Source organism: Neolamprologus multifasciatus, chromosome 7, assembly GCF_963576455.1.
Source record: "Neolamprologus multifasciatus chromosome 7, fNeoMul1.2, whole genome shotgun sequence".
In the NCBI taxonomy this organism is placed as follows: Eukaryota; Metazoa; Chordata; class Actinopteri; order Cichliformes; family Cichlidae; genus Neolamprologus; species Neolamprologus multifasciatus.
Window position 1 is genome coordinate 34422721 of NC_140445.1, and position 27958 is coordinate 34450678.

General features: G+C 43.3%; 1 protein-coding gene across 6 annotated transcripts in view; it reads right to left on the bottom strand.

Annotated features, from left to right (window-relative positions):
- The window catches only part of spag8 (sperm associated antigen 8), a 29883-nt gene extending 12399 nt beyond the window's left edge, over positions 1–17484 (bottom strand). For 2 of the 6 annotated variants that reach the window (XM_085169238.1, XM_085169236.1), the window contains exons 1-6: positions 17287–17484; positions 3264–3423; positions 3006–3051; positions 1250–1510; positions 975–1089; positions 675–737 (exon numbers count right to left, since the gene is read on the bottom strand). In XM_085169238.1, the coding sequence (XP_085025364.1) occupies positions 675–737; positions 975–1089; positions 1250–1510; positions 3006–3051; positions 3264–3423; positions 17287–17355 (714 nt within the window). In that variant the 5' untranslated portion in view covers positions 17356–17484. Of the gene's footprint in view, positions 1–674; positions 738–974; positions 1090–1249; positions 1511–3005; positions 3052–3263; positions 3424–16613; positions 17209–17286 lie in introns of those variants that run through there. The other 4 variants (XM_085169237.1, XM_085169239.1, XM_085169240.1 and 1 more) reach the window with 4 other exon arrangements.
- Positions 17485–27958: the final 10474 nt, after the last annotated feature.

Genomic DNA, 27958 nt, shown 5'->3' on the forward strand with positions numbered 1-27958 from the left:
CCTTAGCGGTCTTTAAGTACGCGGCCCTTGAGGATCGTTGAGGCTGCGTACTTTAAGGCTGCAGACCCTGAATTGGGATACAGCCTTAGATAGCAAGGAGCAGACGGCCGAGTTAATTAAACTCCACCGACACAGCAGTGACGCAAATCTGAAGGCTAGACCGTCCCATTTCACAGCCTCGCACTTCCGGCCTTCTCGGTCTTTGAAGGACCCGGCCCACGTAGGCCGCGAAGACCGGGTCCTCCGAAGGATGCAGCCGATGTTTTGGGACACAGCTCAAATCTCTATCGTTGGCCAAATTTATATCGTTTCTATCGTATATCGTTTATATCGCCCACCCCTACTATGACTAATCGCAGCAGAGAGAGGTGATTAATATCATCCTCTTGACCTTGGTGGATAAGTGTGACTCTCCTGCTGCTGTTGTGTGTTCCCTGACATAAATCATGGTGCTATTAGTGGCTAAACGGTATTCTTTAAGAAAAGAAAACAGCTGCTCAGACACTAAGGACAGACCGCAAACACAAGTGTTCATCATCAGACAGGGAAAACTGCTGTGCTGTTGATCACACATAACTTTCAGCCGATAAATAAATCACTTAAATAGAACTTAAATATGGATATTTTAAAGGAGAGAAAAAGAAACCACTATGAGATAAAGCAGTCTGACTCACCTGTATCCGCTGGCAGTTTTCACTCCAGAATGTGATGGCCTGGTCAGTTTTGTAGTCATGAACCTGTAAAAAATTAAACCAGTAAAATGTCAGAAAGATTTTCAGGCATTTATAGGAGAGGCTGATGATGTACTTATTATTTTAGGTATTCTGCTTCTCACAGCAACTGTGTATTTCACATAACCAAAAGGAGGAAATAAAAGTATGGAAATTTATTTTGTAGTTTTGAAATCAGATTGTTGCTGTTTGGGGAGATTAAGCACATACACAAACACACACAAAGTTTATAACTCTACATACACGTGTTGTTTCAGGTTTATGAGGCACAAATCCCTCCACACAGAAATCCTTCTGGGTTGTGGTGCAGTACTCCGTTTTGGGAGTCAGTGGGTTCAGATCAGCATGAATCTTCTCACTGTGAAAACAAGAAGACAGAATCTAAGCACCAAGCAGCAGCACTTGATCCAGCACATACAGTTTTTGTTGTTGTTTTGTTTTTTTAAGTGTAGCATGATGTAATTAAATGATTTTGTAAACAACCTATTTACTATAAAATATACTGAAAGTTGCTGCACATTGAAAGGAGCCAGCTGAAGTGGTTTGGGCATTTATGCCTCCTGTGCGCCTCCTCAGAGAGGTTTGAGAAGCCCCTGGGCAGAACCAGGACATGCTGAGGAGAGACTATGTCTCTTGGCTGGCTTGGAAATGCCTTGGCTTCCCCCAGATTAGCTAGAGGTGGAGGTGCTAGAGGGAGGTCTGGACATCTCTGCTGCCCACACAACCGAGACCCAGATAAACAGCAGAAAGTGGATGGTTGGATGAATTCTAGGTCTTTCCTGAAATCAAAAATCAATCAGTGCTTCCCATCTGAACTCCTCAGAAACAGTTGATTTTTTCCTATAGTGACGCAAATATATTGAAAGAAGCCACACAAAAATTTTGAGGTGGGTTGAAGATTTGTGCTCTCTCTTGTTTCCCAGAAGTTCTGAAAACCATTGCATTTCAAGTACAGAGATATCCAGCAGACATGCAATATATTTTTATGTTTCATACACAAAGCTTGCAGTCTGAACAAAGAGAGAAGTCTGAGTAACATGTCCAAGTTATCATATAGAACATGCGAAGAACACTATTTCACAGCCATAAGCTGCACGTTAGAAAAGTATTTTGGAAACAAAATGTATGTAAGAAGCAGAACTTGTTTTAATCATCCAATTACCCAGTTTTCTCCATTTTCTTAAATTTGTTTTTCCATTCCTGAAATTTTCACATGGCTGCTTCATGTACTTAAGAAGCAAATTTGCCTTTAACTCCTGTGTGTATGGCCTGCAACTCAGAAAATATTCAGAATTCATTCATAATGCTAAAGTTAGTATCATAAAATGAAAATAAAATCAGCTGCTTCTGAAAGGAGTGATTTAAAAAAATATATATTATATGCAATTATCCATCTGCCTCATTTGCTATTAAGATTAGCCATCCTGGAATGATGTCTGACCATATAAGGATGGTTTTTGCTTTCTTCCAAATCTTTTGACTGAACGTAGCACGCAAGCTGAAGCGTTGCATTCACTGGAAATAGTAAAGTCGTCTCGCCCTAGCAGGTGCAAGAAGCACTATTAGCCAGGCGCAGTCTGCTCATGCCCACACAGTCCAGCGAAGAGCTCTAATAAATGCAAACATGTGTGGGTGAGCTGATGGTGTGCAGGGCGTTTAAGGCTCCTGGTGTAAGCATCATTTATTTGTATCGTTTCACGACACTCAGTGGCTCTGTGGTATTGCATATAGTATATAAAATATGTCATACTGGACTGAAATGAAACCCAAAGCTTGATACTCCGCCAATCTCCCATCTGGCTAGGATTATTTATACACAGTGTTGTGCTTTACATAACAGCCAATCAGCCAAATCATACAAGGCTATTGGACACACCGTTGGTGTTTGCTTATAAAACCCAGGAAATTTAGTGTATGGTTTAAAATCAAATGATGACACACTGTCTACTACTAGTCAAAAGGTTTTCATTGAAGACATTACGCTTTGCAGGCTTTTATGAGTTGTTAACTTGTGTGGGATGTTAACAACCACCTCTGCAGGGATGGACTTTATAAACGCCATAAGGGTGACTGGCCCCTGTGTAAAATAACACCATAAAGTCTGATTTAAAAGCTATCACAGCTGTGACTGAACAGTAAAACAAACCCTGACGTGTAAATATTACATCACCTTCCCCTCAAGACATGGTCAGGCAGTGCTCCTAGTCTCCATAAACAAACCACTTCCAGAAATAATTCGTTTAACATCAAAAGACTTGTTCATAGTTCATTTACCTTATCATCTGGGCAGTGTGTTTTTTAAGCAGCTCGCCTCTGATGCCTGAACCGAGGAAAATATAAAAGACAGGATGAACAGGGCATGCATAGAAAGCCATCCCCCAAAATAAAAAACTTTTTTGAATTGAAATAAGAAGAGGTCACAGCAAATAATAAAATCTTTCAGCTCTTTGTAAATGCTTCTCTATTCTTTACATGGCTCTTAATGATATGGTTTTTTTTTCATTCTGGCTGGTGAAAGATAAAGACACATACCCTGTAACCTCCCCACTGGACTCTTTGGAGCAACATAAGCTGCTTTCAGCGTAGTCATAGACTCCATCTTGGACTCCAGGTCTATTGTGAGAATCCCCTTGTGGCCATGTATGTGCTTGTGTGTCTTTGGGTCCTCTGTATGGAGATCTGCAATGGCTCTCTGAGTAAAAAAAAATAAAAAATCACAGGATTTTTTAATCGTGTGGAAAACCATAAAAATCGACAATTTTGGATAAGTAAAAACTGTTTTTGTACTTTTGCAACTGTACACCATCACAGTGGATTATAAATCAGACAATCAAGACATGTAGTTTTCTCTGGTCCCCTCCCCAATCAGACCAGGAGTGACATGTTTAGCCGCATGTTCTCCTTAAATTGCTGGCTGTCTGAGTGGTGTCCCAGAAACGATGTGGGCTTCATAGATAATTGGCAAACCTTCTGGAGGAAACCTGGTCTTGTTAGGAGAGATGGCATCCATCCCACTTTGGATGGAGCAGCTCTCATTTCTAGAAATATCGACAAATTTATTAAACCCCTCAAAACATGACTATCCAGAGTTGGGACCAGGAAGCAGAGTTGCAGAGTTGCAGAGTTGCAGTCTTACACGCCTCTCTGCAGCTTCTCTCCTCCTGCTACCCCCCCAAAAACCCATCTCCATAGAGACTGTGTCTGCTTCCAAAAAGACAAAAAACAAACTAAAAACCAGCAACAAACAACTTAAACATTTACAAAGAAAGAACAATACAGTATCCACATCTGAACCAAAGAGTAAAACAGTGAAATGTGGATTATTAAATATTAGGTCTCTCTCTTCCAAGTCTCTGTTAGTACATGACTTAATAATTGATCAACAAATTGATTTACTCTGCCTTACAGAAACCTGGTTGCAGCAGGATGATTATGTTAGCTTAAATGAATCAACACCCCCGAGTCATTCTAACTACCAGAAATCTCGAAGCACAGGTCGAGGGGGCGGTGTGGCAGCAATTTTTCACACCAGTCTATTAATTAATGAAAGACCAAGACAGACTTTTAATTCATTTGAAAGCCTGATGCTTAACATTGTCCACCCCAGCTGTGAAACTCAGAAACCAGTCTTACTTGTTATCATCTATCGTCCACCTGGGCCTTACACAGAGTTTCTGTCTGATTTCTCAGACTTTATATCTGATTTAGTTCTGAGCTCAGATAAAATAATTATTGTGGGTGATTTTAACATCCATGTAGATGCTAAAAATGACAGCCTCAACATAGCATTTAATCTGTTGTTAGACTCAATTGGTTTCTCTCAAAATGTAAAAGAACCCACCCACCACTTTAATCACACTCTAGATCTTGTTTTAACATATGGCATAGAAACTGAACATTTAACAGTGTTTCCTGAAAACCCTCTCCTGTCTGATCATTTCTTGATAACATTTACATTTACAATAATTGATTACGCAGCAGTGGAGAGTGGACTTTATCAAAGTAGATGTCTTTCTGAAAGCGCTGTAACTAAGTTTAAGAATATAATCCAGCCACTGTTATCATCGTCAATGCCCTGTACCAACACAGAGCAGAACAGCTATCTGAACGCTACCCCAACAGAGGTCGATTATCTTGTTAATAATTTCACCTCCTCACTACGTACGACTCTGGATACTGTAGCTCCAGTGAAAACTAAGGTCTCTAATCAGAAGTACCTGACCCCGTGGTATAATTCTCAAACACGTACCCTAAAGCAGATGACTCGTAATCTGGAGAGGAAATGGCGTGTCACAAATTTAGAGGATCATCATTTAGCCTGGAGAAATAGTTTGTTGCTTTATAAGAAAGCCCTCCGCAAAGCCAGAACAGCTTACTACTCATCACTGATTGAAGAAAATAAGAACAACCCCAGGTTTCTCTTCAGCACTGTAGCCAGGCTGACAAAAAGTCAGAGCTCTTTTGAGCCAACCATCCCTTTAACGTTAACTAGTGATGACTTCATGAACTTCTTCACAAATAAAATTTTTATCATTAGAGAAAAAATTAGCAATAATCATCCCACAGATGTAATATTATCTACAGCTACTCTTAGTACCATTGATGTTAAGTTAGACTCTTTTTTTCCAATCGATCTTTCTGAGTTAACGTCAATAATTACTTCCTCCAAACCATCAACGTGTCTTTTAGACCCCATTCCTACAAAACTGCTCAAAGAAGTTCTGCCATTGATTAATTCTTCGATCTTATATATGATCAACCTATCTCTAATAATCGGCTATGTACCACAGGCCTTCAAGGTGGCTGCAGTTAAACCTTTACTCAAAAAGCCATCTCTAGACCCAGCAGTCTTAGCTAATTATAGGCCAATCTCCAACCTTCCTTTCATATCAAAAATCCTTGAAAGAGTAGTTGTCAAACAGCTAACAGATCATCTGCAGAGGAATGGTTTATTTGAAGAGTTTCAGTCAGGTTTCAGAGCTCATCACAGCACAGAAACAGCTTTAGTGAAGGTTACAAATGATCTTCTTATGGCCTCTGACAGTGGACTCATCTCTGTGCTTGTCCTTCTTGACCTTAGTGCAGCATTCGATACTGTTGACCATAATATTCTATTAGAGCGATTAGAACATGCTGTAGGTATTACAGGTATTGCACTGCAGTGGTTTGTATCATATCTATCTAATAGACTCCAATTTGTGCATGTAAATGGAGAGTCCTCTTCACACACTGAGGTTAATTATGGAGTTCCACAGGGTTCAGTGCTAGGACCAATTCTGTTTACATTATACATGCTTCCCCTAGGCAGCATCATTAGAAGACATAGCATACATTTTCACTGCTATGCAGATGACACCCAGCTCTATCTGTCCATGAAGCCAGATAACACACACCAATTAGTTAAACTGCAGGAATGTCTTAAAGACATAAAGACTTGGATGGCCACTAACTTTCTGCTTCTCAACTCGGATAAAACTGAGGTCATTGTACTCGGTGCTGAAAAGCTTAGAAATATGGTATCTAACCAGATTCTTACTCTGGATGGCATTACCTTGGCCTCCAGTAACACTGTGAGGAACCTTGGAGTCATTTTTGACCAGGATATGTCCTTCAACGCACATATTAAACAAATATGTAAGACTGCGTTCTTCCATTTGCGCAACATCTCTAAAATTAGAAATATCCTGTCTCAGAGTGACGCTGAAAAACTAGTTCATGCATTTATTACTTCCAGGCTGGACTACTGCAATTCATTATTATCAGGATGTCCAAAAAACTCACTGAAAAGCCTTCAGTTAATCCAAAATGCTGCAGCAAGAGTACTGACAGGGACTAGAAAGAGAGAGCATATTTCTCCTGTTTTGGCTTCCCTTCATTGGCTTCCTGTTAAATCCAGAATTGAATTCAAAATCCTGCTCCTCACATACAAGGTCTTAAATAATCAGGCCCCATCTTATCTTAATGACCTTGTAGTACCATATCACCCTATTAGAGCACTTCGCTCTCGCTCTGCAGGCCTACTTGTTGTTCCTAGAGTATTTAAAAGTAGAATGGGAGGGAGAGCCTTCAGTTTTCAGGCCCCTCTTCTGTGGAACCAGCTTCCAGTTTGGATTCGGGAGCCAGACACTATCTCTATGTCACCCTTTTTAACTGAGTAGTCCAAAATCAGTCGAATCCGCAGTAATCTGTCATACAAAGTCAAGGAAAAAAACAGTATTTGAGAATCTACTCATTGGGTTCAGTTAGGATCGTAAGGAGACTGGCAGTGGTAACTCAACTTAAAGAAGGAATATCCCTCCACTCAGAATGAGACACTGACGACAACTTAAAGGAAGAAAAGTGATTTGAGTGTATTCAACATTTAAATGGTCCAAAACATAGACATGAACAAAACATTTAAATAATCTCAAACATGTAAATCTCAACAATGTACAATATATCACTTAAAGTGTCCATAAATGGTTTAGGTAGGCTGTCCATTTCAGTTCAGTGCACTTAGTATTCAGTGTTCTTAGTAAGTGTTAATTGTCTTTAGTCACTGGTTCGTTTTTTTCACCAGTTTCTTTTTGTTAAGTGGAATCAGATCTGACCCAAAAAAAGGAAAAAGTAACAACATAAAGCGTCCTGAGATCTCAGAAAAACGTTAATCCAAAAAAAAATTGCAAACCGTTGTATCCTACCACCCTCCAAGGGAACAGGTGGCCTTCAGATTGAGAACGTCCTTTCTAGGCACCTCCAGTGGCATCCAGTCCTTAGATGGCACCGCTTGGTCCTTGCAGCAGATTTCTACCACATAAAAAACCAGTCTGCACACAACGTGCAGTCCAATCACTTCACTTGTAAAATAAAACATGTCTTCCTCTAATATTATCCCTTTTTTTCCCCCACACATCACACATCTATACAGTTCTTATTGGCCAATAACAATTTATCAACAACAAAAATACATTTCACTGCAAATCATGAAGCATGAAAAGTGTCTCCGTGGTGTGTTAGCTAAAACATCACATATAAACGCATTAGCCCAGGGAGCACATGTGGGTACGCTAGCATACTTTCCACAGGCTAACACAGCTAAGCAATCATTAGCAGGTTCTAAGACAAATATCACATTTCTGACAAGCATAGTATCCTGACTGGTTTTATGCTCAGAACTGGACTGTGAATCGCAACTTAAACTGCAACCATGAGACTCACCAGGATATTCTTCAAAGAAAACATTAATTCCGTAGCGCAACACGTTACAGACTGAATCTCCACACAGCTTTGCGCATCTAGCTCCGTGCAGGCGGATGCAGTGAAAGAAAGTCACCACGCACGCGCTATGGTGCATTCACGGTACATGGGAAAACTCAGAACTTAACAAAACAGTAACACTTCAAATTAGAATAAAAATGGAATACAATTGGCAATAAAATAACCATGGGTTACACTCTCCCCCTCTAAACGGCATGAGTCCCTTCATGCATCGTTGACCAACTGGGACCTGGTAAAGGTGACATGACAGTTTTGGAGAATGCAACACCTAAGGTTTGGAAAAAGGAGCTAACAGCCAAGGTCAGCGGCTCTCCTAACTCATCATAAGTGAACTTCTGAGGTGGGCGTCTTTCTCTGTCAGAGCGCCTCAACCTCACTGGTTCTGTAGCACCAGCATCAGTACTAACAGCATCATCATTAATGACTGCAGGTTCTGGTGGAATGAGATCTGCGTCAGTCATGGTAGGTGTCAAGTTGGGTTCGGGAATGTCAATCACAACATGGTCTGAAGACCTAGCATCGGAAGGAACATAGTCCACATGACTTGTGTTAGAGACTTCAGGTTGTGTGAAGGTAGGCTTTCCAATATCAAGTAAGGATGTTTCCGGTACAGCAGTATCAGGGGATGATACAGGGGGATGACTGTTCATTTGCTGTTGGGCTTTAGGATGAGCTGACTCAGTTTGAATGTAAGGGCCTTTTATGATGATTTGTGGATTCCATGTGCCAATACATAAATCCCCTTCATCACTCATCTCATCCTCATCACTGTACTGTCCTCCATTATCCCTGTCGTTGCCTTTTGTGCGGTTTGGTTTACTCCTGGTCCTCATTTTCCTTTGATTCCCATTTTGAGAGTCCGATCCCACCTGATCTCCAACAGGTAAGAACCCGCAAGGGAGAAGCAAATCCCTGTGTAATGTACGCTGGGGGCCGTCTCCGGTTTCCGGTCTGACAACATACACTGGGCTGTCTTTGACCCGGTTGACAACAACGTGAATATTTTGTTCCCAACGGTTAGCAAGTTTGTGCTTACCTCTAACATTCACGTTCCTTACTAAAACTCTGTCACCTGGAAACAGTTCTGCAGCTTTGATCTTCTTATCAAACCTCATCTTATTCTTCGCACCCATCTTTTGTGCGTGTTCGCTGGCAAGGGTGTAACTCTCTTGGAGGTTTTGACGAAGACCTTTAACATAGTCAGAGTAAGACTTTGGACTGGTTTTGCCCGGGTGAGTACCAAGGACAAGATCAATAGGCAACCTCGGCTGTCTGCCGAACATAAGTTCGTATGGACAGTACCCTGTTGTGTCATTTCGTGTACAGTTGTAGGCATGTGTTAATGGCCTAACAAAGTCTCTCCAATGGTACTTGTCTTTGTCCTCCAGTGTGCCTAACATGTCTAAGAGAGTCCTATTGTACCTTTCCACCGGGTTTCCTCGTGGATGATAGGGTGTTGTGCGAATTTTGCTTGTCCCAATCAATGTGCAGAGCTCTTTAACAAGCTTAGATTCAAAATCTCTGCCTTGGTCACTAAGCAGACGGCTAGGGATACCATAGAGGATGATAAGGTGATCCCAAAGAGCCCTGGCTATTGTTTTAGCCTTTTGATCTTTTGTCGGGACCGCGACTGCAAATTTTGTGAAATGGTCCGTCAATACTAACACATTTCTGGTGTCTCGACTATCGGGCTCAATACACAAGTAATCAATGCACACTAGCTCAAGAGGGTAAGTTGCCTGGATATTCTGTAGTGGAGCAGCCTTTTGGGGAAGGGCCTTCCTCATGAGACAACGTGAGCATTTCTTACACTTCTCTTCAATGGACTGAGCCATTCGTGGCCAGTAGAACCTTGCCCGTGCGAGATGTAAGGCACGCTCAAACCCGAGGTGACCAACCTCGTCATGTACACCTTTCAGGGCTCTGTCGCGGTACTTTTGGGGCAGTACTAACTGGTACAGAAGGGAATCTCTGTCGTTGAATTTCCTGTAAAGCACGCCATTACTGAGCTCGAGTTTGTTCCATTGTTTCAGAAGGAGTTTAACATCTGACGATTCAAGATTTGTTTCTTTGGGGCTGGGTTTCAAGCCTCTTCCCAACAGGGCTATAACACGAGTGAGAGAAGGATCATCCTTTTGTGCAGCGCACCAATCAGCATCTGTCATTGAGGGTAAGATGTCTTCTCCATAAGCCTCAGTGACTGAGCTGGGGTCAATAGCGAGACTCTCGGCGACTGAGAGGGTTTCTGAATGGCATGACACTGAGTGACGCTGACACAAGGCAGAAAACGTTTCATGGTCAAGATTGTTTGGCATGTTAATGAGACGTTCTTTCATGTCATCAATACGAGCTTTTTCTTTGACAAATGCCTCATCTTCATGAGGAGGCTCTTGGGGCCGCCGTGACAACCCATCAGCATCTTTGTTTGCTTGACCTGCCCTGTACTTAATATTGAAATTGTAAGTAGACAAGGCAGCCAGCCACCTGTGTCCTGCCGCATCTAGTTTCGCAGTTGTCAAAACATAAGTTAGCGGGTTATTGTCGGTCAGGACTGTGAAGCTAGAACCGTAAAGGTAGTCATTGAACTTTTCACACACAGCCCACTTGAGGGCTAAGAATTCAAGTTTGTGTGTGGGATAGTTCTGTTCACTCTTAGAAAGCCCCCTGCTAGCGTAAGCAACTGCTCTCAGCCTCCCCTCTTGCTCCTGATAGAGCGCAGCTCCCAACCCATCCCGACAAGCATCCGTGTGCAATACATAGGGGAGTTGTGGGTTGGCAAAAGCAAGAATTGGTGCAGAAGTCAGCTTTTCGATTATTGTTCGGAAGGAGGTTTCACACTCATGAGTCCATTGTTCCCCGAGAGGCTGAGTGGGACTGTAAGAAAGTCTGAGCGGTTCTCTCTTGTAAATCTTGCCCCTCTTTTTCGGTGGCCGGTAACCGGCAGTGAGACGATTCAGCGGTTTGGCTATCTTGGAGTACCCTTCAACGAAACACCTATAGTATCCAGCGAAGCCTAAAAAACATTTAAGCTCTTTGAAATTGGATGGGTGCGGCCAACATTTCAGAGCAGAGATCTTTTCGGGATCGGTGTGGACTCCGTGAGCATCCACAACATGCCCTAAATACTTCACAGATGTTTTGAAGAAGTGGCATTTTTCTGGGGATAATTTAAGACCGTAGTCTCTTAAGCGAGTAAGAACTTTCATTAGCCTGGATTCGTGCTCTTCTAATGTGTCTGAGAACACAATCAGGTCGTCTAAAAAGACAAGCACTTCGGTGAGGTGGAGATCACCCACACACTTCTCCATCAGGCGTTGGAAGGTGCTTGGGGCATTTGTAACACCCTGTGGCATCCTATTAAATTCATAGAACCCAAGAGGACACACAAAGGCTGTCTTAGGCTTGTCCTCCTCGGCTACCTCCACCTGATAGTAACCGGACTTAAGGTCCATGACTGAAAACCATTTAGCTCCACTCAGAGCTGTGAATGTCTCCTCAATATTTGGCAGGGCATATGCATCTCGAATAGTTCTTAGATTTAGTTTACGGTAATCTATGCATAGCCTTATCGAGCCATTCTTTTTCCTTACCAATACAATTGGTGAGGCGAAAGGACTTTGTGACTCTCGAATGATGCCTGCATCCAGTAATTCCCTTAGATGTTGTTTGACAGCTTCTCTGTCACTTGGGTGTATGGGCCTTGGCCGCTCTTTGAAAGGTGTTTCATTGTTCAATTTGATTTGGTGCTTCACAGCTGTGGTGTGGCCATGGGACATGTCATCGAGAGCAAAAACTTCAGGGATGGATCTCAGTTTTCCCAGAATTCGCTCTTTCCATTGCTCTGGGATGGGAGAATCATCAAGGTTGAATGTGAGGTTGTCGCTGTCTGGTTCATTTCGACTTGGAGGATTCTGAGTTTGACTCGATGCTAGTGGGGAAACGTGTTGGGCTGCACAAGCTTGAGCGACAATGCTATTTGACTGCAATGTAATAGCATGTTCACTAACATTGTGTACAATGACAGGTACTTTACTGCTGGAATTAAAAGGAATGTCCACTAAAGCAGATTCAAGAAGCAATCCACCTGGTAACTTGTATTGCTCATGCGGCTCAAGGACAAAACTTGTGTTCCGGTTGTTCTTTCTTAACCTCACATTTCCCATTAGGCATTGTTTGTGTCTTGCAGGGATTGTCACTGCCCCTTTGCTATGCAACATGACAGGGCAGGAATGAGTATCATTTCTTTGTACTTGGGCAACGTGTTGAAGGATTGTTGCAAACTGCTTAGAGTGTAGCTTACGAATGAACTTGGGACCATCTTGATGTACTAACTGTCCATAAACCCGTAAAAGCACATTTGTCCCTATCAACAGCGGAATTCTACTGTTAAAGTGACACTCAGGAACAACAAGGGCCAAGACAGCTAATTGTTGTTCTTTGCCTGCAATGTTTTCGGGAAATGTAATGCAAGTCTGAACATAACCCAAGTATGGCACGTTTTGCCCTCCTGCTCCTTCAATTTCAAGAAGAGCATGTATTGGTTGGATGGGAAGGTGGGAAAGGTGCATCTTGTGAAAAGACTCAGAAATGGTCGTAACCTGTGAGCCTGAGTCCATTATGGATTCACAGGGTACCCCGTCAACAATTACTGAGGCTGCACAGCGTGGGCCTATGAGACCTTGAGGGAAGAGGAAGTTAGGATCTAGGCTGTGTATGGGATGAATGGGTTCTGTGATTTGCACTTCAGGACCACAAGCTAATGTCTCGGGACTGGGGGAATCAAGGGTTTCAGCTCCTGGGTGTCCCACGACAGGAGCTGCCACTAGTTTAAAGCAAACAGGGCTGTGGCCTGACGTGCAGCAAAATCAGCCCGTTTCTTTCTCAACTCTGCGTGCTTTTCTCGGACAAGTGTGGGATTAGCGTCATTTGTGCAGCTTACTGCAATATGATTGTCTTCCCCACACTTAAAGCAAAACCATGCCCTAGGTGTGCCAGGAACTTTAGCAAATGCCTGTGAGTTTCTGGTGTTGACAGCTAGAGAATTTTTGGGCTCATATCTCTCAGGTTTGGTTGAATGGCTTTGGCTTTGGACAAGCATTTGGACTTGTTTGGTCAACTCAGCTATTTGACCTTCAAGCTTGGCAGTTTCATTCGGTTTTGGGTTCACAGATCTGAATTTAGTGCTTACAAGAGGTTCAGTACTTGGGGCGGTGCTCCTTGGCCTTTGAGTTAAAGTTAACTGTTCAACTTGCTTTGTGAGCTCACTAACTTTTTGTTCGAGTTTCACAGCTTCACTGTCGGTTGGAGTAGGAGTCGCAAGTGGCGCTTGGCCAAAAATGGGCATACTAAAAACTGAGTGTGCGTGTGCAGCAGCTTTTGTTGCACCCAAATGTTTCTTCATGCGGTCCAACTTGGTGAAGCGACGCTCTTCCTCAGTCCTTAACATGAGGAGAAGCTCTGAAAATGAGGGTGGAAAGCTCTTTTTTGCTTCAAGCTGGAGACTTATTATCAAGCTTTGGTCCCAGCAACCTCTAATGAATTGCTTAAGAAGCAGTTCATTTACATTTGCAGGAGGGGCTCCCCCTCTAGAAATGACTCGTGTGAGAAGGCTGTGAAGACGGTTCAAGAAGGCAGATGGGTTCTCTCCGCTGTTTTGATTCGAGCCAAGAAAGGCAGTGTAAAGCTCTTCACCGTCCTCAACAACTCCAAAGGCTGAATCAAGCTGAGTGACATAAGTGCTTGGTGTCGCAGTGACCCCCAGAGGCTTTACAATTTCAGATGCAGGGCTAAGTAAGCTCTCAAGTATCTTCCTCACTTTGAGGGCATCAGTCAGAAAAGGGTCAGTGAGTAGAAGATCGACTTGGGTACGCCATGTCTCATAGTCGACTTCACCGTTGGGCCGTGGAAGTCGGCCTGAGAAGGTACGTATCTTAGCATGAGCAAGGGGTGCGTGACTTGGCTCATTACGAATAACATGTTCAACCACTACTTTCTGAATATGCGAAGGGTTGTAGATGCTCTCGTCTACATGCACTGGACCAGCAAAAGTGTCAGTATGTGGGCTGAAAGCACTTGTGGGTTCTACGGGTTCACTTGAATCAGTATTGGGAATGATGTCAGCTGTCGTATTAACGTTATGGTCAACGGGTGATCGTGTCTCAGTCTGGGGGGTAGGGCTGGCCTGCAACTCGTCTTGGAAAATACTGAGGAAGCCTGCCCTCCCACTGCCCCCCATAAACTCAAGTTCCTTCAGGTATCTACGGGCCACTTCCTTGCCCATTTCTTCTTGGGTGATATCTCTGACAGTTTTGGAAACCCATTTCACTGTAGGGTCTACAGGGCTGACAACTTCCCCTAAGGTGGAAGGGTCTATCTTTAAGATAGCCTGTTCAGACTCATACGCTATAAGTGTTCTGCCTTCGGGCTGATGTGGCTCATCAGGGACCCTGACAATGTTAGAGATCTTACCATTGACTTCGAAAACGTTAGTTATATCATGTTCACTACGGTGTCTTTCAATACCTGTAATAAGCAGGGTTTTCTGGCTATCAACTCTAAAGCGTTCACAAAGGTCAAGTGCCATTTTCAAAAATAAACGTATTACTCAGTGTGTCATATGAGTTGGAGGAAAAACCACTATGCCAATCTCCTGGCTGGCTCGCCACTAATTGTCACCCTTTTTAACTGAGTAGTCCAAAATCAGTCGAATCCGCAGTAATCTGTCATACAAAGTCAAGGAAAAAAACAGTATTTGAGAATCTACTCATTGGGTTCAGTTAGGATCGTAAGGAGACTGGCAGTGGTAACTCAACTTAAAGAAGGAATATCCCTCCACTCAGAATGAGACACTGACGACAACTTAAAGGAAGAAAAGTGATTTGAGTGTATTCAACATTTAAATGGTCCAAAACATAGACATGAACAAAACATTTAAATAATCTCAAACATGTAAATCTCAACAATGTACAATATATCACTTAAAGTGTCCATAAATGGTTTAGGTAGGCTGTCCATTTCAGTTCAGTGCACTTAGTATTCAGTGTTCTTAGTAAGTGTTAATTGTCTTTAGTCACTGGTTCGTTTTTTTCACCAGTTTCTTTTTGTTAAGTGGAATCAGATCTGACCCAAAAAAAGGAAAAAGTAACAACATAAAGCGTCCTGAGATCTCAGAAAAACGTTAATCCAAAAAAAAATTGCAAACCGTTGTATCCTACCACCCTCCAAGGGAACAGGTGGCCTTCAGATTGAGAACGTCCTTTCTAGGCACCTCCAGTGGCATCCAGTCCTTAGATGGCACCGCTTGGTCCTTGCAGCAGATTTCTACCACATAAAAAACCAGTCTGCACACAACGTGCAGTCCAATCACTTCACTTGTAAAATAAAACATGTCTTCCTCTAATATTATCCCTTTTTTTCCCCCACACATCACACATCTATACAGTTCTTATTGGCCAATAACAATTTATCAACAACAAAAATACATTTCACTGCAAATCATGAAGCATGAAAAGTGTCTCCGTGGTGTGTTAGCTAAAACATCACATATAAACGCATTAGCCCAGGGAGCACATGTGGGTACGCTAGCATACTTTCCACAGGCTAACACAGCTAAGCAATCATTAGCAGGTTCTAAGACAAATATCACATTTCTGACAAGCATAGTATCCTGACTGGTTTTATGCTCAGAACTGGACTGTGAATCGCAACTTAAACTGCAACCATGAGACTCACCAGGATATTCTTCAAAGAAAACATTAATTCCGTAGCGCAACACGTTACAGACTGAATCTCCACACAGCTTTGCGCATCTAGCTCCGTGCAGGCGGATGCAGTGAAAGAAAGTCACCACGCACGCGCTATGGTGCATTCACGGTACATGGGAAAACTCAGAACTTAACAAAACAGTAACACTTCAAATTAGAATAAAAATGGAATACAATTGGCAATAAAATAACCATGGGTTACATCTACTTTTAAGATTAGGCTTAAAACTTTCCTTTTTGCTAAAGCATATAGTTAGGGCTGGACCAGGTGACCCTGAATCCTCCCTTAGTTATGCTGCAATAGATGTAGGCTGCCGGGGGATTCCCATGATGCATTGAGTTTTTCCTTTCCAGTCACCTTTCTCACTCACTATGTATTAACAGACCTCTCTGTATTGAATCGTATCTGTTATTAATCTATGTCTCTCTTCCACAGCATGTCTTTATCCTGTCTTCCTTCTCTCACCCCAACCGGTCGCAGCAGATGGCCGCCCCTCCCTGAGCCTGGTTCTGCCGGAGGTTTCTTCCTGTTAAAAGGGAGTTTTTCCTTCCCACTGTCGCCAAAGTGCTTGCTCATAGGGGGTCATATGATTGTTGGGCTTTTCTCTGTATCTATGAAGCGCCTTGAGGCGACATTTGTTGTGATTTGGCGCTATATAAATAAAATTGAATTGAATTGAATTGAATGACTGCAGTGCAGACTTTCAGCTTTATTTCAAATGGTTTTACAAATGTATTGAATTATCTGGTGAGGAATTACAACTATATTGATACACAATTACTGGCCAGTCCATTAGGTACACCTGTTCTTTTTAAACTGCTTGCAACTATTGAATTAGCGAATTACATTGTAGTAACTCACTGCATTTAGACATGAAGATATGGTCAAGATGATCTGCTCAAGTTCAAATCAAGCCTCAGAATTGGGGAGAAAGGTCATTTAAGAATATGGCATGGATGATCTGGGTATTTCAGGAACTGCTCATCTACATGAATTTTCCCACAGAACCGTCTCTAGGGTTTACAGAGAATGGTCCAAAAAAGAAAAAAAATCCAGTGAGTAGCAGTTCTCACGGGTAAAATGACTTGTTGATGCCAGAGGTCAGAGAATGGCTCGACTGGTTTGAGCTGAAGGCAACAGAAACTCAAACAACCACTTTGCATAAGCAAGGTCTGCAGAAGGACATCCCTAAATACTACACAAAATAGCAAACCTTGAAGCAGATGGGCTACAGCAGGAGCAGACCATACGAAGAATTAAGGCAATTCTGAAGGTAGAATTGGATCCAACTTAGTGCTGGCAGTGCTAGCAAGGTGTACCTAATTCTGTGGCCCTGAGTGACGATGACTTTGAAATCCGTGTTATAACATATACTTGCTGTGTCAGGGACTCTGTCTTTCAAATATGGTTACCTAGACACCGGGTGTTAGTTCCAGGTATATTAATTATTAGATTAAATTAGCAAACGTTGTTAAGAAGTCTCGCGTGAACTTTTAACATTAGCTAAAACTCGGAAATGGTTCACAGCACTCACCTCTTCGACCCAGTTATGCAACATCGGCTTTCCAACTTTATGTCCCACAGCGGCTGTCTGCTCGGTCATAACGGGAACAAAACTATGGAACTGGACTGAACGCAAGTGAATGGAGCTGCGGGTAGCTTCGGGATCGTCTTTCTAAGTTAAAGTTTACGAGCATCGCTTAGCAACAGCGTTTGTTCGACGGAAGCGTCGCCATGACAACAACAACAATGCACAACGTAGCACGTTGTAAGAAAAGGTCAACTTCCGGGTGGAATGCATTTTAAAACCTTATTTGGGGCCAACATTAGCAAACCCATGTTTTTAAATCAGACTTGGCTGGTGATTCTACTTTATGGGCCAAGGTCATCCCACAATCTCAGCTGAGAACCAAGGCTGACCCAGCTTTTTCCGTCAGTGGACCCACTCTCTGAATCAAGCTTCCTAAGAAGGCTCACTGTCGTCTTTTAAATCCATCTTAAAGACATATACGCAGCTGTTTTCTGTGCCTCCACTTTGATTTACATTACATTTATGTTCTCCATAATAATTGTTTTATCACCTTCCCCTAATTATCCCTTTTAATTCATTTTTTAATATTTGCTTTTAATTTACCTGTTTTTCCATTTCTAATTTTCTTTATTCCTTGCTCTTATCTCCATTTGTTGCTAGTTTTCTTTATGTTATTTCATTCCATTTCCCATCTTGTACTGTGAAGCACTTTGTAACTTTGTTTTGAAAGGTGCCATGTATAAATAAAGTTATTATTATTCAAGTTATATATAGTCTTTCAAATATCATCCACAGTTACAGAGGAGCTAGAAAGCTTTCCTCAGAATGAAAGTGGAATAAGACATTCTTCTGCACATTCTTTCGGGTGAGCACAGAGGCAAAGCTTCTAGTCTCCAGGAGACAGCTGAGCGAGAAAGTGCTGTCCCGTGGGGTGCAATTAAAGTGAACAAAGATGACACCCCTGTCATCTGATCACCTGGTAAAATGGCTTTACAGCCATTCGCTGATTGATCCATCTACGGGTACAGCCATCCTGCTGAGCAAGGGTTGTGCTGCCACTGGAGGAACATTTCAGGTCAGAATTTTTTTCTACCCCTCTACTGAACTCTCTTATTCTTCCATTACATACGACAGAGCTTGGTTCAGCTGTGAACAGTGAAACAGCAACTATAAATCATCAAGTGAACATGAGAAAGTATAGTTGTATTAATATGATCGATACTGACAGATTTTTATAAAGAAACTACATCTTTTTTAGACCGACAGACTCCAAGTGCAGCCCTTAATACTTCAATGTGTCTCAGTTCAGATACACTGTCATGTAGTACACTAGAAAGCACATACTTTCATTGTCAGTAAGGTGCTGTTGTCTCAAACTGTACATGGCATGTTGTGCATTTTTGGAAAATATAATGATTTCTGCATTTGTACGACTGATTTTTAGGAACATTTACAACCTGTTCATCCACACATCCAGAGCAATATACTTTTAGATTTAATAAACAAAGCCCAGCAGACACATGGAAAGACCAGACAAAAATCTGCTGCCGGTGGAAACTGGTAGTCCCTCCCTGCCTGCTTCAAGATAATAACGCTTGATGGTGAGGCCTTTTAAGTCTTCCACAATTGACAGTTTCCCGATACATATTCTATGTGTCACAAACTGGGCTACACAACCATGATAGAAAAAGAGATGCACAGCAAATGGCAATTAAAAACCTCTTCATTTAAAACTAAATAAACCAGGGGTGGCCAACCAGTCAGAGACCAAGAGCCACTTTTTTTATTGTGTTACCGCAAATAGCCACATCATACACATGGGCACACATGAACATCACCCATCCCTTCCTCCCTCTCTCTCCCTCTCTCTCACACACACACGCACAAAAAATACACACACCTCTGCTCAGCCAGATTTATTGTAAATGTCACACACCAACATGATAATGACAGAAATGGACTCCTACAGTACTAAAACCACAGGCCAGTCATTTTCAACAATGAACATTGTGTGCACTGTCTCACACACACAAACTCTCAGTTCAACCAAGTCCACAAATAAAAATATAATAATCTACAATAGCATTTTTCTTTTACTATGCATGTTGTTTAGTGGGACTTCTGGCATTCCTTGCCTTGAACACTCCTCTTCAAATTTGGCTTGTATTCCGTTGTTGTCACTCAAAGCAATTCTTTCACATGAGTGTCAGTCAGAACAGACTGATGCTTTGATTTCAAATATTTTAGGGTAGAAAACACAGAATTGCAGACGTATGTTGACCAAAACATTGACAGTATCTTAAGAGCAGCCCGTTTGACATTGGGGTATTTTTCCATTGGCACACTTTTCCAGAACTCAATGGTCCCTTCCCTTAAAGCAGGTTTCAATTGGTCCTCCTCATATAGATCAATCATCTCCAACTCAGCCGCAGCTTCATCTGTGACTAGCGGGACTTTCAAACAGTCCGTCTCTGCATTAAATGGGTCGACGAGTAACGTAATCTGTGTCCTTTTCTATTGTAGATCACGGAACCGGGTCACAAAACTTTCGTGCAAGTTTTCAACCAGCGTTGCATATCTGGCTCTTTGCTTACTCAGGGCGGCACTGGCAACTTGCTCGCTGGCTTTAAGCAGAGTGGGAAAATGCGTTAAATCTCCCTTTTGAATATGCGCCTTGGACAGCTGTAGTTTGTTGACAAACACAAACACACTTTGCACCAGGTCAGGCAGCATTTTTAACTTACCCTGCAGGGTCAGGTTCAGTCTGTCCAAGTGACACAGCATGTCGACCACAAAGGCCAGATCCATAATCCACTTGAGGTCCGAGAGCTCGGGATAGTCCTTGTCCGTCTCTTCCATAAACAGTTTCACGGCATCCAAAAGCTCAAAGAAGCGAGAGAGTACCTGGCCTTTTGACAGCCACCTCACAGTGCACCTCAGCGGCAGGTCACCTGGAAGCCCTTGGTCCAGCTCAGCGATGAGATTCTTGAATTGCCTGTGGTTAGGCGCATGTGTGCAGATGTAGTTGACGACTTCCATCACAGACTTCATGACGTTATCTAAATTCAATGATTTAGACACGAGTTGCTCCATGTGGATGCTGCAGTGGAAATTCCGAAACTCAGGAAATGTTTGGTCAGCTTTGCACAGCCCCACAAGCACGTTCACAGATCCCATCATGGCTGGTGCTCCATCCGTGGTTATTGCAGGTAGTTTCGTTATGAGTAGATTTGCTTTTTCAAATGCAGCCAACATGGTTTCTTTTACGTCTATGCCACGGGTTCTGTCTTTTAATGGCACAATATCAAGGAGTTCTTCTTTGATCACACAATCGCTTGACACAGACGATTGCCAATTGAGGCTTGTCTTGTATTGTTAGGATGCCTGGGTCGTTGACCCAGGGTTTTTGAGTTTATTATATTATTTATAATTTCTAGTCTTTGGGTTTTCGTTAGAGTCATGTCTTATGGTTTGTCTCTGTGTAATCCTTAGTTGCTGTCTCCCCTGTCTGCTATATCCCCGTGTCCAGTCAGTGTCTGTGTCTGCCCTGGTCCCACATCTCTGTTCCCTCTGTAGTGCCTGCATGTGAGTCTGTGTCTTTTGTTCAGTCTGTGTTATGTGTTTCCTGTTTTACTTTGAAGGTCTCTGTCTTATCTCAGTGTGTTCAGTTTACGCTTCCTTGTCTCGTCAGTTCTGATTTGCCCCAGCTGTGTTTCCCTCCTGTTGTCCATTCCCTGATTGCTCCCTCTATGTATTTAAGCCCTGTGTTTCAGTTTGTCATTGTCACGATCTACCGTTTATATAGCTGTGTGGTTTTTTCAGTCCTCTGGTGTAAGTTTATTTGGATATTTCCAGTTATGTTATATTTGAGTTTAACATTAAAGCGGTTTTGAGTTTAAGTTTTGTCTCCGGAGTCTGCACTTTGGGTCCTTCTCCTGCCTGCACGCAGCCGTTCCATAACAGAAGATCGCGACCAGAACATGGACCCAGCAGAATCCGTGTGGTATCGGCGACCCGCAGTTTCTGCCTTCCTCACGAAGAGTGTGAGGCAGGAGGCTAAGCATGCCCGGGAGCTCCAGTCACCCTTCTATGGGTCACGTTTGGCTTTGGGAGGGCCCCGCAGCCTCCAAACTGCCATGGCTACGGCCGAGCCGGCGCCTATGCCTCGGGCGATCAGGTTGAGCACCTGCTCATTCTCTCCGGTCGCTACACCTCCGCCCTCACCCCTGGATTACCAGTCCGACAAGAGGGTTAAGCGGTGGAGGAAGGATTACGTGACGCCAGACGTTAGACTCACTCCGCTGCAGTCCTTCGCTCTGTTTTTGGGTCTGTCACGTTCTGAGTTTCACAAACTCTCTGCTTCCTCATCGCAGCCCGGTCTTTTGGAGGATTCGCAGCCCAGTTCGCCACCTCCCACTTCCCGGAGAAAGCGACGCTCACGCAGTCGCCACTCTGTCTCTGCTGAGCCACTCCCCGTGGTGAGTTATAATGACTGTTTTCATTCTGCTCCCTCTGAGCTGGAAAAAGACAATCATGTGAACACTATAAATTCTGGGACTGTGAAAACTGTTAAGACTGTTAGACGTGGTGGTGGAAGGAAGCTAAAAAACATTTTAGAGGAGTCTGTGTTTGCTGAGCCTGCTCCTTTGCACCGTTGTGTTCCTGCTCCCAGGGCAGCTCGGGCCCAGCATTCCCCTGCACCTGTTTCAGTGCTTCAGGTGAGGGTGGCTGAGGTCCAGCTGGTCCCTGCTCCGGTGTCCAGGCCGGCTGAGCCTCTGCCTGTCGCTGCACCCATGCCAGCTCCTCGGGTGGGGACAGCAGCTGCCCAGCCATTGACGGTGCCTGTCCCGGCTCCCAGGGTGAGGATGACCGGGAATCAGTTAGCTAATCAGTTAGCTCCGGCACCCGTACCTTCTCCTCGGGTGGGAGTGGCTGGTGTCCGGCAGGTACCTGCACCTGTTTCTGACCTCACTGGAGGCTCAGGTGAGCCCGTCCAGCAGTTTTCTTTAGGCTCCGTGGGCTCAGACAACCTAGCCCAGCCATCTGCTAATCCACCACCTCACGCACCATTACTACCATTCTTACAAGAGTCAATACATCTTAAACTTCTATCCATAGCTCAAACATTAGCTCACCTATCGGCTCAGTCACCTGCTCAGTTCTCACCTCAGTCGTTTACTCAACCTTCTGCCTCTGCTGGAGGGTCCAAGGGGCCCGTCCAGCCTTCTGTTCCCGCTGGGGATTCTGGAGAACCGCACCAGCCTTCGTCTGCCTCCGCTGGGGGGTCCGAGGGGCCCGTCCAGCCTTCGTCTGCCTCGCCTGGAGGGTCCGAGGGGCCCGTCCAGCCTTCGTCTGCCTCGCCTGGAGGGTCCGAGGGGCCCGTCCAGCCTTCGTCTGCCTCGCCTGGAGGGTCCGAGGGGCCCGTCCAGCCTTCGTCTGCCTCGTCTGGTCCAGCCTCCGAGTCTTCGGCCTCGCCTGGTCCAGCCTCCGAGTCTTCGGCCTCGCCTGGTCCAGCCTCCGAGTCTTCGGCCTCGCCTGGTCCAGCCTCCGAGTCTTCGGCCTCGCCTGGTCCAGCCTCCGAGTCTTCGGCCTCGCCTGGTCCTGCCTCGCTCTGTCTAGCTTCGTCTGCGCCTGAGGTCCCCATGCCGTCTGGGCCTGCTCGTCCTGCCCGGCCTGCTCGTCCTGCCCGGCCTGTTCGGCCGCTTTCCGGGCCGATGACTGGACATCATTGCCGTCATGGACGGCCCCCTGATCTACGTCGCCGCCGGTGCCTCCCGGCCGGCCGGCCTCCTGACCTGCTCGGTCGCCGCCGGTGCCTCCCGGCCGGCCGGCCTCCTGACCTGCTCGGTCGCCGCTGGTGCCTCCCGCCTGCCCGGCCCCCTGAACTGTTCTCTTGGCTCTTGGGCCGCCTGCCTCCGGGCCGCCCCCCTGAACTGCCCGGGTTTGGACTGTTGTGCCGTCGGCCTCCGGGCCAGCCTCCTGAACCTTTTCGAGACTGTTACCTGGGCCTCTGCGCCTTTCATGGGCTTTTTGTCTGTTTTCTTTTGGACTGTTGCTGGGCCGCAGTGCTGTTGTTTTGGGCTTTTGCTCCCTGTATTTTTTTTTTTTTTTTTTTTTCTTTTCTCTGGCTCCGTGTGTTTGTTTCATTTCGGTTCAGTTCTGATTTGCCCCAGCTGTGTTTCCCTCCTGTTGTCCATTCCCTGATTGCTCCCTCTATGTATTTAAGCCCTGTGTTTCAGTTTGTCATTGTCGCGATCTACCGTTTATATAGCTATGTTTTTTTTTTTTGTTTTTTTTTTTTTTTGTTTTTCAGTCCTCCGGTGTAAGTTTATTTGGATATTTCCAGTTATGTTATATTTGAGTTTAACATTAAAGCGGTTTTGAGTTTAAGTTTTGTCTCCGGAGTCTGCACTTTGGGTCCTTCTCCTGCCTGCACGCAGCCGTTCCATAACATGTATATCACAACTCTCATCCAATGCGACACTAAAATACTCGTGCTTGAAGGTCAGAGTGCAACTGTGTTTCAATAACCGTGTTAATGTCCGATGTTCTGTGTTCAACAGTGTGCCGGACAGTTGGACGTCTGATAACATGCGTTTTAGTTACAACATCACTGAGGCATTTTTTTTTTAACAAACTTCCCTTCATTGTATGGGTTTTTAGCCCTTGCAAAGCCAGCTGATAGGATGCGAGCGTTATGGTCTCTAAGCACTTCGTAAAATTTGGGAAAAACTGTATCTGCTTTTCTGCCTGACTTTTCAAAATGGCCAACTCGTGCTTGTGAAGTTCAGTCCCTTTTGGTAATCCCTGGTCAATGTTAGCATGGAGTGAGCTGAAGTGGCGCTGAAGCTTTGAAGCTTTGAAATGCACTAATTACATCTGACATATGAGACATGGCTTGCCATTGCGTTTAACAAAAAAATATAAACTCTCCCACTCTGTTTAAAATGTCCCGTATTCATCTTCATGTTTTCGTTTTGCTGTGCATTTTTTCCCTGCCATTTTAAGGGTGAACTTGTCCCTACTGGGAAACTTTGCGGTATTTTCATCTCACCCACATGCGCATTTGATGAAAATACCGTATTAAACTCAAGCAAAGTGAACACGCACATCTTAAAACAACATCAACAACAAAAAACCCTCCAAAACACAAACTTTGATATGTGCGTAAGAGCCGCATGAAACCCGGCAAAGAGCCGCATGCGGCTCAGGAGCCCCGGGTTGGCCACCCCTATGCTAGGCTGTCACAGAGGTAGTCATACATGAGAGAGCAACATTTCTTTAATAAATATGTTAACAATCAGACAGTTTAACACTGCTGGCTTTAACATTTCTGAGTATTTATCCCTCTGGGGAGAAAAGTGAGAGAAAGGAAACAGAGAAAGAAGAAAATGACAATGACATTATTTAAACAGAAGCATCAGATGAGCCTTCAGCTGTTCGGTGAGGTTAGGTTATGTCATATGGAAACCACAAGTATTATCGAATGTGTGGCATTCGACTTATCCTATGGCAGGTTGAGTTATATCCCATTCATTATGTCATTAGCATTACCAGACAGAATTTCTGTATTGTCCTTTAAGAGCTTTACTTTATTCACCCCTTCATGTTACACCTCGGTTAGCTGCTTGTTTTATGTAATAAGATCTGCTTTGTGTGTTGTTTTTCTTATTATTTCCTGTTTGCTATAAGTTGTTAAATAGATTCATCTCATTCTATCAGCTATTTCCCTGGAGTATTTCTCAAATATTTGGGAACAATTTTTCTGTCCTAAAGTGCCTCTCCAGCTGATCAGATTACAGATGAAGGGGGACAAGCATGTGAGCATATTTTTATTATTGACAGATACATTAGCATTTCATATGGCATGACAGTGGTAGTATTTTTTTTTAAATCTTTCTTTTCAAGTTAAGAACCGTTGCTATAATGAATAGTTTGTATTTTTGTTATTTAATGGGTAATAGTATTTAGGTTTGTACATTTCAAAATAATTAAAATAGTTAACTTGTTGTTTTAAGTCATGCTCTGCTGGTATATTTTATCAGTTTCCAGCACTATAAAAATACATGGTAAGGTTGTCTAAGACATACAGTCCACCATTACCTCTTTATTAAGCAATAAAGAGGTAATGGTGGAGATGCTGAGTTGGGTGATTGGTGATGCATATAGGTAGAGGTGGGGGCCGTAATGCAAATTCTGCTCAGGGCCCCATAACACCTTGGGCCGGCCCTGGTGCAGTGCACGTACCTACAGTTGCCCTGGCAGCTCCTGAAATGGCCACTTGAGGCTCCACAGACTCCCAAAAAGTATTTAATTACTTTTCTCGCATTCTTTAACAAATTCCCATCACTGCTTTGTAAGTGCATGGCCTCTGTTTCCCCACCACCTACAGTAGAACATTGTTTCCCATTTTCACATGATGCTGCAGCCCTTTTGATCTGAAGGTGAATGCAATTTGCTTCTACATCAAGAAACTCCATCACAGGAACAAAAAAGCCCCTCTCAAACCTCAATTTGATTTTTTGTTATTTGGTCAGCAATCAAATCATGGACCATTTATTCATGCAAACTCTGCCAAATTTAACGCTCAGTGCTTGTTACCGTGGATATGAACCACAGAAACAAACCACAGAGAGTGTTGCTGGGAAACAGCGAGAGGAGTTTTCACTGTTAGACAGCCAGTGTGTCTGCAGCAGTCTACCCCCTCGGCATGAAGCACAGTCAGAAAGCAAATCAATGTTTTATGGATGCTCGACTGTCAAACTGTGCCTCGTCATGGCATGCAAACTAATAGGTGTCCTCAACCCGTTAGTTTATATCTATTCAACTATACGATGGCTGCATATTCCACATGTGCTCCACTGGAAGAAAAGCAGCAGTGGAGAGATGAAGTCATCAAAGAGTGTACTTTTATAGAAAGACATACTTTAAAGAATTTATTGCTTTTCAGTTTTTTGCGTTTCGTCTTGGTGCTCTCCATCTCTAATCTTCATCAGCTGCTGAATCTTCCTCACATCTGTCTTCTCTACCTGGATGTGCTGTTTTCCTCTTCTGTACCAGTATGGTAGATGCACCACCGCCTCCATCTGTCCCTCCCTCACATATTCTCAGGTGTTGTGGAATAACTCATTAATTTTAATGTCATATCCACAGACAATCTTGTGAAGTGCTGCAAGTACCTCACAATAAAATCCTTATATACAAATGAATGTTTTCTGTCTGCTGAAATTCTGCAGGGGCTTTAATTTGAAGCAGTTCCAGAAAATGTTGAGCTCTAAGAATGCAACTGCAGTAATTTTAAGACAGCAGGAAAGGATACAAAATAAAAATAAAATAGGAGTAATTGGGCTTATCAAGAAGCAATAACCTCTCAAGCTGTAGAGGATAGTTGGTATAAGATCAAATACAGAGATTTAAGGTATTTAATGATAATGTTGTGCCTTTTCAAAACTGAATCAACACACAGTCTTTACCACTCTGTGACTATTTTAATTTGCTTTTTGTTTATGCTCTTGCATAAAATATACTTTTGTGATTGTTAAAATGTCACAGTCTTAACCAAAATAATTAATGCAGGACATAGTGGTGGTGATGCAATGAATGACCACAGATAAGGAAAAGTGGAATATGTACTTTAAACAGAATTTAAAGAAAGAGAGTGGATTAATATCACTATATAAAAGTAAAGAGCCAATTAACAACAGTAGACTGGAGGTGAATGAGGCATAGCTTAAAGTAGCCAAAGCCTCCGTCATGTGAACTCTGATGTTTTGACCTGGTCACCAATGTCAGGCACAGTCCTGCAATATTTTGGTTGCTCAATAATTTTTTTTCTTTTAATGGAAATTTCTACAGTAGACACTGAAAAACAGGACATTTTCTGTCATTTACTTATTTCTTACTTAACTACTTAGATATAGTATGAATGGCTCTGGATGGATGGAAGTCTTTATCAGCAGTACAAGCTGTAAAACTTAAAAATACCGTCAAAAGTCCCAAAATTTATGCCCTCCATCATATTTACCAAAGCCATCAAGTGGACTCGAGTGGAGTCTTTATCGGTCTTATTCTGGCCACAGGCCTTATGTTTGACACCCCTGCTGTAAGCCTTTTCCTGTGGCTTTGCCCCTCTCTCTTTGCAATACGCCTAGCTTCCACTAGCCCTTTCTGCTTTCTTTATCTACCTCTGAATCCCATTTTTCTTTGATACTATGGACAAGTAACTATCAAAATAAAACAGGAAGTGAGTGCTCTAATTAAACGGGCAAACACGCATTTGGAGGGATGACACAGAGGATGGGAAAGCAAACACTGAGGCAACAAATTCACCTCTAAAGCTAAATTATAACAAGAACTGAAGACTCCAAAAATACTCAAGAAACCATAAAGATCAATTAACAAAACTACGAACATGAAACACAGAATCTGAACTCAAAAATTCAGACAGACCCAGGATCATGACAATTACACTGCAGCAAAATCACTGATGCCTTTGCACGTACCCACAGCCACAGAAGTATTGTTTGTGAGTGCATGAATGTTGTAATCCTTGTGGTGGTTTGGTGGTCATGTAACATAATATGTCCTGAGGTTTTTGTCTAGTTTCAAATATCATCATTAAGAAGCACACAAAATACAGATTCTAAACTTTAGGTTGAAATTAATGCTTCGGTCT